We start from the raw sequence: 13,111 nt of genomic DNA, 5'->3' as shown, positions 1-13,111 counted from the left end.
TGTATCCTTTTTATTTTTTCATTTCCTACTTCTTGGGAGAAAAAAAAAGGTCCACATTCACTTTTTTTCCTCTGCTGATTTAGAAATTATAGGTGGCATTACATTTTTTTCACTGATTAGCCTAAATGTTTTCAGCATATGTTTCTAACTATACACTTTTCTTTTTTCTTTTTTTTTTTTTTGAGACGGAGTCTCGCTCTGTCTCCCGGGCTGGAGTTGCAGTGGCCGGATCTCAGCTCACTGCAGCTCCGCCTCCCGGGTTCACGCCATTCTCCTGCCTCAGCCTCCCGAGTAGCTGGGACTACAGGCGCTGCCACCTCGCCCAGCTAGATTTTGTATTTTTTAGTAGAGACGGGGTTTCACCATGTTCACCAGGATGGTCTCGATCTCCTGACCTCGTGATCCACCCGTCTCGGCCTCCCAAAGTGCTGGGATTACAGGCTTGAGCCACCGCACCTGGCCTACACTTTTCTAATGAAGGCTAGAGTTAAATTTCTATTCTTCTTCCCCAAATTACACTGCTCTTGGCATGTTCTAACTCCCTCTAAAACATCACCTCCAACCCATTTTTGTTGCCTATAATTTTCCTTTTATCTGCTTTGTAAAACAAAACTGGATTTTTTTTTTTCAGTCTACACTTAAATACATCTACCTGTAATTTAACAGTCTATACACTCAGTTGTTTTACACCCACTGGCTGTCTCTGGCTTCATCTATCTTCTGGCTAAAGCACAGTTCTTTTAAGGATGGTCTGTGGGTGATAAAACCCTTAGTCTTCCTATGTGCAAAATGTCTTTTGCCCTTGCTCTTGAAAAACAGCTTAACTGGGTATAAAATACTGAGTTGGCAGCAACTTTCCCTCGGCAGTCTGCAGATATTTATTGCTCCGTGGTCGTCTGGCTGAGGCTGCTGGAGGCCCCAGCACATCTGTCATTCCGCTGTTTTTGCCCTCCTCATTTTTTATGATTTTTCTCTTTGACATGAATTTCTAGCCTCCTAGATTTGGTTTTATTAATCACACCTGAGAGATGGAGTCTACTTTTGATCTAAAAACTCAAACTGATGCTCTTCAATCCTGGGACATTCTTCAGCTTTGCTTCTCCACCTGCCCCATCGCCCCACACCCACTCCCTCCTGCTGAAAGCCCCAGGAGGTGAAAGCAAGGTTTCCCCACTTGCTTTCTGTCCCTGCCTGCTCCTGCATAGTTTTTCTTTCACATATTTGCATCTCTGTGCCCCATGCATGGTGTCCTGTTCAAAAGCACTAATTATCTCTGTTCCTGCCGTCTAGTAAGCTTTTTAAATGTCATCTCATTGACATGCTTTTTATGGTAAGGGACACCAGAGGCAGAAGGGGGAAAAGTATATGAAATTCAAAAAATAGTTTTTAGTTTTATATATCCTTTGTTTAATTAGGTTCTTCTTAAGAACTTCGATCAGATTTTCGAATTTGTATGTTCATCTAATCTTGCTTTATTTCCTTGATTTTTCTGCTTCATTATTCCTTATTTATTCCTAGATATTACTCCTTTCTTTGTGCATCCTTTTTTTTTTTTTTTTTTTTTTTTTTTTTGAGATGGAGTCTCGCTCTGTTGCCCAGGCTGGAGTGCAGTGGCGCAATCTCGGCTCACTGCAAGCTCCGCCTCCCGGGTTCACGCCATTCTCCTGCCTCAGCCTCCCGAGTAGCTGGGACTACAGGCGCCCGCCCCTGCGCCCGGCTAATTTTTTCTATTTTTAGTAGAGACGGGGTTTCACCATGGTCTCGATCTCCTGACCTTGTGATCCGCCCACCTCGGCCTCCCAAAGTGCTGGGATTACAGGCGTGAGCCACCACGCCCGGGGCTTTGTGCATCCTAAACACACTTATTTAAAAGCTGTTGCTAGAGTGTTTAGCACAGTTCACTTCATCTGGAATAAATTCATGTTCCAAATGTTGATTTCACTGATCGCCGCCCTTGGCGTGAGATCTCGTATATGTGAGAATTCTGTCAAGACTCATCTGGGCACAATTTCTTTCTTTTTCTCTCCCTTACACCCACCTTTCCCTTTCAGCAAGTTTGCGGTTGCCTCAGTGCTGGCCAGCTCCCCAGGTCCAGTTGTGGCCCAGACCAGCAAAGGAGCCTGGTCCACTCATCTCTTACCCAAGGAATTATTGGAACTCACTGCCCTGTGTGAGCTGCCCACTCTCAGGGTCACCCTTGCTCAATTTCCAACCTGGAGCCCGACAGCCAAGGGTGTGGGTCCCTGGCTGACATGTTTTAGGGACACAACAACGTTCGGCTCCATCATTATCCTCTCTCTCTCCACTGTATCTGGGGTTGCTGTGGGTTTGAAACAGAGGTGTCCATTCACGTGAGAACCCAGGGTCTTCCTGACGGACTGGGTGCTTGGATGGATTTCAAGAGAGGGAGTGACTTAGTTATTTCCGAATATTGGAAAGATCATTTGCTGGGTGAATAGACAGGGAGGAAGCCATCCAGGGGCAGGGAGACTGGCCGGGATCCACTGCAGTAGCCCTGGGCAGGTATGAGACAGGAAGGAGGGCCGGGCACAGGGCCAAAGCATGTGTGTGAACAGGGCTTGCCCAGAGAGCTGCAGGGCTGAGACCTTGCTCCGACTGCCCTTTGCAGGGCCTGTGCTGATCTGAGGGCAGCCAGACTCATTCAGATGCTGGCTGAGGCCAGGATAATAGGTGGTCAGAGAGAGGGCTGCAGCTCTGTCCTAAGGAAGGCTGTAGGCCTTGGGACAGGAGTGAGCAGAGAGCGCCCCGGGTCGGGAGCCAGAAGCCCAGGTTCTGTCTGAACTTAGCATGCAGCCCCGTGATCGTACATGTGGTTTGCCTCTGAGCCTCAGCTTCCTCATCTGTAAAATGAACCTTGTAATTCCTGCCCCGTCTACTGTGCAGCTGCCGTGAGGACAGGGGGAGAAGGAAGGGGAAGCAGAGCCAGCCGCGAGGCTCAGTGGTGATCAGCGTGGGGTGATGGCCGCCACCCTGCCCTGGACACAGCCACCTCACATCCCTGAGCTTCCGCTGTCCGTCACCTTGACACCTGTGGGTGCACGCATGTCACGGGTTATAGAGCATCACAGATGTGAGGAGCCCGCTAGGAAGCACGTCCATGCCGCAATCTCACCCTTGCTGTGAGAAACCCCAGGGCAGCCTGGCAGCTGGGAAACCTCAGTCTGACGGTGGCCCTACCCACCCCCAGCCTCCACCTCTACTCCAAGTTGCTTCCTGGGTCCCCACTCTCTGTGTATTGCTGTAGGTGTCATTTTCTGTTATGGCTGAAATCAGGAGGCATCTGAGGGATGGCAGAAAGGCTGGAGATGTGAGGTCGCGGCCCGGCTGGCTCAAGCTGAGTTGCAGCTACGACCTTGGGCAAGTCGCTCTGAGCCTGTGGTTTGCCAATCCTAAAAGGGACACAATCCCACCTCTGTGTGCTTGTGTGGGGTGAACAGCCCAGCCGTGTTCAGCGTCCTGCATGTGCTTAGTGCGGAGTGGGGCGTGGGATGTGCATGGCCTGGGAGCCCTGGGCTTAGGATCACGAGAGACTTTGGCTTCCCTGGCTGTGACCTGGAAGAGCTTCCCTGGCTGTGACCTGGAAGAGCAGATGAGCAAGTGTCCTCAGGAATGAGCAGTGCAGTCTCAGTCACACACAAAAGGACAGGCCCTTCAAGGAGGTTTTGGCCTTGGTCACAGGAAGGGCGGAACACAGCTAAAAGACAAGCGCTCATTACTGATATCCATCCTGATTCCGGGAAAAGGCTTTGTGGGGCATTTGTACAACATGCTGAAACAGACAGTAAACAAGGAAGAAAGAAGAAAGGACAGCAAACCTAGGAAAGTAAGGTGAAGTCATGTCATAGGCCCTAACAATTATTAGAGGTGGGATATAGACTGGCCTGTGAGCTCCCTAGCAGCCAGAGCAAAGAGGGATGTAGGGCCAGGAACACAATCCCATGATCCACTGACCTGCTGGAATCTCTGGAAAGTGCAGGGGCGCTGGGTGAGGCCAGCCTGTGGCCCCCTGGGAAGGCTGGTAATGTGGCCTTTTTCACAACCATAATCTTTATATGGAGGAAAAGCTGTGAGCTACAAGTGGGAAAATCAGGGAGGGATGAGAATCCAAAGTACCGTACAGCCTCTTCACGACTGAGCAGTTCGGGTCCTGAGGAGTCGGTTCTGACCCCACACCTGACCTCCACTCAGCCTGACCAAAGGCATAGGCGGCATCTCCAGTGGCAAGGCTTCACAGCACAGACAGCAGGCTCTAAGGCCAGATGCCTGGGGGTGGCTCCCACTTCTGAGGAGGATCAGTGCTTCTTGGCCTCCACGTCCCCATCTGTACCATGGACTAACAACAGTCCCTTCCTGTGAGGCCTGAAACTGACGCATGCTGAGCACGGACAGGCGGCAGCTAGCGCTCTCCTAGGTGGTCCTATCTCATTCTGCCGTTCCCTGCATGGACCTTGTGGAGTCCAAGAGCTACTGAAATATTCCTCCCCAGGGTGCACAGGTCACTCTGGGACACTGCTGGACTGGACGTCCCCTTCTGCTGCAGCGTGGCTCCGAGCAACCCCCAGGCTGGCCGTCCCGCGTGTGCCCTGCTGAGGGCGAGTGCCACTTTCTGGAGAGATGTGGTGACAGTGGAGTTGCACAAACACCACTCATGTCTCTTCACAAAAATCCACACTCCTACTGGCTGACCCTGGCTCATCCCGTGACGTTTCTAGGGGCAGGTGCTGCTGTCCGGCTTCCAGGCTCTAACTCAGACACTTCATTGACAGGTTCAAGGTCCAGCAGTCTGTGCAGCACAGCTCTTCTTGGTATGTATGTATGTATATGAGATGGAGTCTCGCTCTGTTGCCCAGGCTGGAGGGCAGTGGCGCCATATTCGCTCACCGCAACCTCCGCCTCCCGGGTTCAAGTGATTCTCCTGCCTCAGCCTCCCAAGTAGCCGGGATTACAGGTATGTGGCACCACGTCTGGCTAATTTTTTGTATTTCTGTAGAGACGGGGTTTCACCATTTGACCAGGCTGGTCTTGAACTCCTGACCTCAAGTGATCTGCCCACCTCGGCCTCCCAAAGTGCCGGGATTACAGGTGTGAGCCACCGCGCCCGGCCTTGGTCCTCTTTTAAAATAAATTTTTTTTTTTTTTTTTTTTGAGACGGAGTCTCGCTCTGTCGCCCAGGCTGGAGTGCAGTGGCGCGATCTCGGCTCACTGCAAGCTCCGCCTCCCGGGTTCACGCCATTCTCCTGCCTCAGCCTCCCGAGTAGCTGGGACTACAGGCGCCCACAACCGCGCCCGGCTAATTTTTTGTATTTTTAGTAGAGACGGGGTTTCACCGTGGTCTCGATCTCCTGACCTTGTGATCCGCCCGCCTCGGCCTCCCAAAGTGCTGGGATTACAGGCGTGAGCCACCGCGCCCGGCTAAAATAAATTTTAATAAGGATTTTTTATCTCAGGACATGCTGTAACTGCAAGTTCTATCTATTTAAGTCATCGCATATGTTTATGCTAATTATGTAATTGGATGTAATTATACTAATTGTATAAATGCACAGTAAGATATATTAAATACTTTGCGACAACAAAGAGAACCCACCCAGAATACTTTCCCCAATATTAAGGGTGCAGCTGAACCCCAAGGGAGGACAGGAGGGCCATCATGGGAGCTGTGGGCTGCGAGCTGGGCCAGGGCCTCACCGTGCACATGCAGGGGCAGACGCTGCCACAGAAGGGAACGGACTTTCTTGAGACGATTAGGCCCAGGGCCACCTAGGAGACTTGCTTCGCGCTGTAGCCTCACTTAGCAGCTACTTGACTTCATTGGCTTTTCAGACATGTCAAAGGACAATAATCAAGTCATTCTTCTGCTCAGATATTCCATGGCTCCCCATTACCTAAGAACAAAGCTCCACTTTGGCAGCCTGCATTCAGGCCCTCCAGGACCAGGTTCCAATGTCTGTCTTCACTCCCTACTGCAGTCCGAAAGTCCAGCTGACTAGTCTGGGTGTGTGGAGTCCCTTCCCACTCCTGTGCTACTGCCTATGCAGTACCCTCCGGCTGGTGAGCTATTCCTCTGCCTCCTGTTCTCTGCTGGATCCTGGCAACGCTTCTACCCCTGCAGACCATGGACCTTCTCTCCAAAGCCTTCCTCAGTCCTTCCAGGAGGAAACAGCTCTCTCCCTCTGCCCTCATCTCCTGTAGCACTTCATTTAGAATTCTCTCATGACACATGTGTTTTTGAACCCATTAGAGTCCTTGGTAGCCATCTGTCTTTACCCATGGAAGCGAGTTTCCCAAGGGCAAGGACCACCGCTGCCAGCATCCTGACGTCCCTAGCCTTTGGCACGGAGCCTGGCAGGGAGCAAACTCGAAGGCGTGTTGAACAACTAAAGGAAAAAGTAAAGGGATGCACAGCGGGTTTCCTTTGGTAACGACAGTACACTGATGGGAAGGATCGTTGGGAGCTGCAGGGGTGCAGGGGATCTGGGGCAGGGTGCTGCAGGTGGGGATAGGGTGGACAGAAACCACTCCTGGGGGCCAACATATCTCATCTCAATCTTGTGGAATGAAGGGCACAGCAGGGAGGGAAAAGGGAACTGAGTCTGAGCTTGGTGGCTTACACTTGTAATCCCAGTACTTTAGGAGGCTGAGGCAGGAGGATCACTTGAGGCTTGAGGCCAGGAGCTGAAGACCAGCCTGGGCAACATGGAGAGACCCTGTGATATGGTTCGGCTGTGTCCCCATCCAAATCTCATCTTGAATTCTCATGTATTGTGGGAGGGACCTTGTGAGAGGTAATTAAATCATGGGGCAGGTCTTTCCCGTGCTGTTCTCGTGATAGTGAATAAGTATCCCGAGATCTGATGGGTCTAAAAATGGGAGTCTCCCTGCACAAGCTCTCTCTTTGCTTGCCATGTAAGATGTGACTTGCTCCTTCTTTCCTTCTGCCATGATTGTGAGGCTTCCCCAGTCATGTGGAACTGTGAGTTCTCCATTAAACCTCTTTCCTTTGTGAACTGTCCAGTCTCAGGTATGTCTTTATCAGCAGCATGAAAACAGACTAATATAGTAAACTGGTACCAGTAGAATGGGATGTCGCTGAAAAGACACCCCAAAACGTGCAAGTGACTTTGGAACTGGGTAATAGGCAGAGGTTGAAACAGTTTGGAGGGCTCAGAAGACAGAAAAATGTGGAAAAGTTCAGAACTTCCTAGAGATTTGTTAAATGGCTTTGAGAAAAATGCTGATAGTGAGATGAACAATAAGGTCAGGCTGAGATGGTCTCAGATGGTCTCAGTTCCTCAGATAAAGACGAGGAACTTGTTGGGAACTGGAGCAAAGGTGACTCTTGTTACGTTTTAGCAAACAGACTGGCGGCATTTTGCCTCTGCCCTAGAGACCTATGGAACTTTGAACTTGAGAGAGATGATTTAGGGTATCTGGCAGAAAAAACTTCTAAGCAGCAAAGCACTCAAGAGGTGACTTGGGTGCTGTTAAAGGTATTCAGTTTTAAAAGGGGAAACAGAGCATAAAAGTTCAGAAAACGTGCAGCCTGACAATGTGATAGAAAAGAAAATCCCATTTTCTGAGGAGAAACTCAAGCTGGCTGCAGAAATCTGCATAAGTAATGAGAAGCCGAATGTTAATCACCAAGATGGTGGGGAAAATGTCTCCAGGGCATGTCAGAGACCTTTGCAGCAGCCCCTCCCATCACAGACCTAGAAGTTTAGGAGGAAAAAATGGTTTCTTAAGCTGGGCCCAGGGTCCCTCTGCTGTGTGCAGTCTAGGGACTTGGTGCCCTTCGTCCCAGCTGCTCCAGCCATGACTAAAAGGGGCCAAGGTACCCCTCAGCCTATTGCTTCAGAGGGTGGAAGCCCAAGCCTCGGCAGCTTTCACATGGTGTTGAGCCTGCGGGTACACAGAAGTCAAGAATTGAGGTTTAGGAACCTCGGCCTAGATTTCACAGGATGTATGGAAATGCTTGGATGTCCAGGTAGAAGTTTGCTGCAGGGGCAGAGCCCTCATAGAGAATCTCTGGTAGGGCAGTGCAGAAGGGAAAGGTGGAGTTGGAGCCTCTACACAGAGTCTCTACCGGGGCACTGGCTAGTGGAGCTGTGAGAAGAGTGCCACTGTCCTCTGGACACCAGAATGGTAGATCCACCGACAGCTTGTACTATGCACCTGGAAAAGCTGCAGACACTCAAAGCTAGCCAGTGAAAGCAGCCAGGAGGGAGGCTGTACCTTGCAAAGCCACAGCAGCAGAGCTGTTCAAGGCTGTGGGAGCCCACCTCTTGAATCAGCATGACCTGGATGTGAGACATGGAGTCAAAGGAGATAATTTTGGAGCTTTAAGGTTGAACTGGCCCACTGGATTTCGGACTCTCATGGGGCCTGTAGCCCCTTTGTTTTCACCAATTTCTCCCATTTGGAATGGCTGTATTTACCCAGTGTCTGTACCCTCATTGTATCTAGGAAGTAACTAACTTGCTTTTGATTTTACAGGCTCATAGGTAGAAGGGACTTGTCTTGTCTTAGATGAGCCTTTGGATTATGGACTTTTGAGGTTAATGTTGAAATGAGTTAAGACTTTGAGGGACTGTTGGGAAGGCATGATTGGTTTTGAAATACAAAGACATGAGATGTGGGAGGAGCCAGGGGCAAAATGATATGGGGGTTTGGCTGTGTCCCCACCCAAATCTCATCTGGAATTCTCACATGTTGTAGGCGGGACCTGGTGGGAAGTAACTGAATCATGGGGCGGGTCCTTCCCATGCTGTTCTTGTGATAGTGAATAGGTCTCACAAGATCTGATGTGTTTAAAAAACGGGAGCTTCCCTACACAAGCTCTCTTTTTGCCTACTGCCATCCATGTAAGATGTGACTTGCTCCTCCTTGTCTTCTGCCATGATTGTGAGGGTTCCCCAGCCACGTGGAACTGTGAGTTCTCCATTAAACCTTTTTCCTTTGTAAGTTGCTCAGTCTTGGGTATGTCTTTATCAGCAGCATGAAAACGGACTAATACACCCTGTCTCTACAAAACATTAAAAAATTAGCCAGGGCTGGGCACAGTGGCTCAAGCCTGGAATCCCAGCACTTTGGGAGGCCGAGACAGGCGGATCACGAGGTCAGGAGATCGAGACCATCCTGGCTAACACGGTGAACCCCGTCTCTACAAAAAAAAAACAAAAAACTAGCCAGGCGAGGTGGCAGGCACCTGTAGTCCCAGCTACTTGGGAGGCTGAGGCAGGAGAATGGTGTGAACCCGGGAGGTGGAGCTTGCAGTGAGCTGAGATCCAGCCACTGCACTCCAGCCTGGGTGACAGAGCGAGACTCCATCTCAAAAAAAAAAAAAAAAAAAAATAGCCAGGAGTGGTGGTGCACACCTGTGGTCCTAGTTATTTGGGAGGCTGAGGTGGGAGGATCATTTGAGCCTGGGAGGCTAAGGCCGCAGTGAGTTATGATGCTGCCAATGCACTCCAGCATGAGTCAAAGAGTGAGACTCTATCTCAAAAAAAAAAAAAAAAAGACAGAAAGGAAGAAAAGAAAAGGAACCTGGGCGGGAAGGGTTGAATGGAAAAGACCCAGAGTGGAGGATGCGGGGCTGGTGCTGGCCTAGGATGTCGAGGACCAAGCTGCAGTACACCTGCTGCCACCACCAGTTCAGCCCTGAGTCAGCTGCTGTCCCCGTGCCACCATCAGTGCAGGGGTTGCGCGTCCACTATGTATTTGGATGGTTCAATATGAGCTTATTTATCTGGCCTCCTTCAGAGGGTGTGTGTGGGAGGTGGAGATATAGGCAATTTCTGGCAAGTTCTCCAGGTACCTTCCAGAGACATTTGCACCTCTCATGCCAGCCCGGGGCAAAGCTACTTCTACAGTGCCCAGGGTCCTGCACACACCAAGAACTGGCCACGGCAGAGAAGAGGCAGGCACCGCTTCGGGGCTATGTGCTGCCCAGAGGAGCCCCTTTCCCTCCTGGACTCAGGACGGAGGGGCCCACAGCCGGGGCCCCTGGGAGGGGGTGTAATGACCAAAAGTCCCCACCAGGTGCTGTCCAGGGGCTCAGCAAACATGAACTTGCAGAGTCCTCTCAGCAGCCCTGCAAGGAAGGAGGCCCTGCCATTCCCGCCGTACAGACGAGCAAACAGACACGAGCTGCTCACGGTCACACTTTTGGAAACTGGGAGTGCAGGCCCACGCAGAATGGTTCTAAAATTTGTGCTAACTACCGCCCCACACTGCCGTTCAGTCAGTGCCTCCCTGAGATAGAACAGTTGACACCCGGGCTTGCTGGGCGAGGCCCCATCCTGGTTGCCCACTGCACAGGGCAGCTGTGCCCGTGGCTTGTCGGCACCACCCCATAGTGAGGCCATCCCCGCTACACACAGCGGCCTCAGACGGCACCTGCAGGCTGAGCAGGGCCTGGGCCCTCCGGAGAGGGCTGTCCTACCTCGGGGTTCTCCTGCGTCGTGGGCCGGTCTTCCTTCTTCTTTTTGGTGGCCTGAACTCCCTGAGATGGCTCCTCTGTGGGCGGCCGCGACTCTGCCGTGCTCTCGGGCTGTGTCTGCACTTGAGGCTGAATGATGATGACCTGGAAGAAGCCATGGAGGGGTGAAGGGGACAGTGATGGGGAGGGAGGGGTGAGGGAGAGAGAGGAGAGGCAGAGGGGACAGTGATGGGGAGGGAGGGGTGAGGGGAAGAGAGGAGGGGTGGAGGAGGCTGGAGAGTGAGGGTGAGGGGCACGGGGAGGAATGGAAGAGTGAAGGGGGCTGGGGAGGTAGCTGGTAGGGCACAGGGCAGGGGTTGGGGAGCACAGAGCCTGGGCCGGGCCATCCTAGGAGGGAGGATCCTCGGGAACTGAGTGGTTTGCACCCCTGTGTGTCCAGCACCTGCCCCTCCTGACACACCTTTTCCACCATGGGGAGGGTCTGCACGAGAAGCCGGCCTGGTTTAGGAACCGGGAAGGCCTGGGTTCCAGTCCTGCCCCACCGCGTCCCAGCTGTGTGGCCTCAGGGGAGTCACTGCTTCTGAGCGTCAGGTTGATCATCAGTGAAAACCAGCCACACCTCTCCCCAGGGAGGCTGTGCACACTCCGGCAGCGAGGACTTCTCATCCCATCTCAGGTGCAGATGAACCGAGGCCACGAGAGCTCAGATTGCTCCTGGCCTGAGGCCATCTAGTCGGGAGGCAGAGGGGCTGGGAACCCCTCAGGTCGGCCTGGCTCTGTTTCACCCTCCTCACGCCACAGTGCCTGAGACACACAAGCCTGGCTTGGGGACACAGGTGGGAATAACGATCTAGTTTTTTCACTGCCATGAGGCCCCTCATGTGGTGGATGGGGAAGGGGAAGGGGGTCTTCAGATGCTACCCTGCGCCAGCCCCCCTTAGTCAGCCTTCCTCGGGGCTCAGGGGATGCTCGGGTTTGATGAAAGGGTGTGATGCTGAAAATCAGCTTGAAATCCACCCATCTGAGCCGGGCGCGGTGGCTCACGCCTGTAATCCCAGCACTTTGGGAGGCCGAGACGGGCGGATCATGAGGTCAGGAGATCGAGACCATCCTGGCTAACACGGTGAAACCCCGTCTCTACTAAAAAATACAAAAAAAAAAAAAAACTAGCCGGGCGAGGTGGCGGGCGCCTATAGTCCCAGCTACTCGGGAGGCTGAGGCAGGAGAATGGCGTGAACCCGGGAGGCGGAGCTTGCAGTGAGCTGAGATCCGGCCACTGCACTCCAGCCTGGGTGACAGAGCGAGACTCCGTCTCAAAAAAAAAAAAAAAAGAAATCCACCCATCCGGGCCAGCCTCTCCCTGGGCCAGGATCTGCTGCATCTCTAGCTCCATCATTTTATTTTTTTAGATAGGAAATTGGGAAAGAATTGCTAGTTTTCATGGCTCCAAGAAGAGGAATTCTCCAGGATCTATCAGTCACAGTCTGGTTTAAACTAGGAATGACTTGAACTTGGGTGTTTTTTTGGTTTGTTTTCCCCTAAGCACAGGTGGTGACTGTCTGATGAATTTGAGGCTTCTGAGCACAAAGAGAAAGTATGTCCCATTTTTCTGCTGGCTTAAGGGAAGCGCTGTCTTCCTCTTCGTATCACATTTTTAAAACCCCCAAATCTCTGTATGGAAAAAAAAATGTCCCTTTTTATATTCATGGGAAGAAAAACATTAAGATCTCCAATAGGAAAAAGGACATTCTCAAGTCACCCATGAGAAGATAGAATTCTGAAGTGTAAGAAAAACATTTAAGCTTAACAGTAACCAAGGGAATTCAACTTTCAACAACGAGGCATCTGTATGTGCCTAGTAAATGGACAAAGAAGTGTTTAAATGGCCAACATCAAATGCTGGTGCAGTTGCAGTGAAACAGACACGCTCCTTCCGACATCTGCTAAGCACCTTGTCTGGATCAGGTGCCCTCCTGGGATACACCTACCATCCTGCCATGGCCCATGACAACTCTCCAGACTGCAAATTCTCTGAGGGGCCCTCAGTGGGCGGGAGAGCCTGGAAGCACGGGACTCCCGGGAATGCACTGGGTGCAACAGCACCAGGTCACGTGAGGGTCGGCCGTCATCCAGGCCGGGGAAGCAGAGGGCACCCCAGCCAGAAGCAAGAGAGGGGCGGCCTGGAAGACCCCAAATGGGGAACAGAGAGAGAGGCCACAGACAGGGGACGGCAGGGATGAGGCAGCCCCGAAGGCCTCAAACAGCACAACCACCAGAAGCTCAGAGGGGAGCAGCGGGAGGACCTTAGTTTTAGTTTTAAAACTTGGCAAAAATTATGGGAGATTGTACACTTGGGCAGTGGGGTAAAAACAGCCCTTGATCGTCCAACTCCACCAGCAGAGACGGAGAATCGATATCTCTTCCAGTCGCTCATCCAGCCACACGTCATTAATTGGTTAATCATTTGAATGAATTCATTCATTGACCAATCACTCCTTTTCCACTGGTATTAATTCATTCAGCCACATTGTCTCTGGATCGCATATTCATTCATTTGTTCAGGCACTGATTCACTCCCTTAACCATGTGTTCATACTCCATTCATTCATTCACTCCTCTGTTTCTGCCCCATTCATTTGGCCACTTGATCAT

The 13,111-nt window shown here is 51.6% G+C and overlaps 1 protein-coding gene across 6 annotated transcripts in view; it reads right to left on the bottom strand.

Moving 5' to 3' along the window:
* Positions 1-13,111, bottom strand: part of PHF21B (PHD finger protein 21B) — a 134,276-nt gene that overhangs the window by 23,851 nt on the left and 97,314 nt on the right. For 5 of the 6 annotated variants that reach the window (XR_012418639.1, XR_012418640.1, XM_045363461.3 and 2 more), the window contains exon 5: positions 10,463-10,603. Coding sequence is in view for 4 of the 6 variants with exons in the window: in XM_045363461.3 (XP_045219396.2) it covers positions 10,463-10,603 (141 nt within the window). In the remaining 2 variants the exon portion in view is untranslated. Of the gene's footprint in view, positions 1-10,462; positions 10,604-10,919; positions 11,644-13,111 lie in introns of those variants that run through there. The other variant, XM_074003575.1, reaches the window with a different exon arrangement.

Source organism: Macaca fascicularis, chromosome 10 (assembly GCF_037993035.2).
Source record: "Macaca fascicularis isolate 582-1 chromosome 10, T2T-MFA8v1.1".
NCBI classification, from domain to species: Eukaryota; Metazoa; Chordata; class Mammalia; order Primates; family Cercopithecidae; genus Macaca; species Macaca fascicularis.
This window is presented reverse-complemented; position numbering and strand designations above follow the sequence as displayed.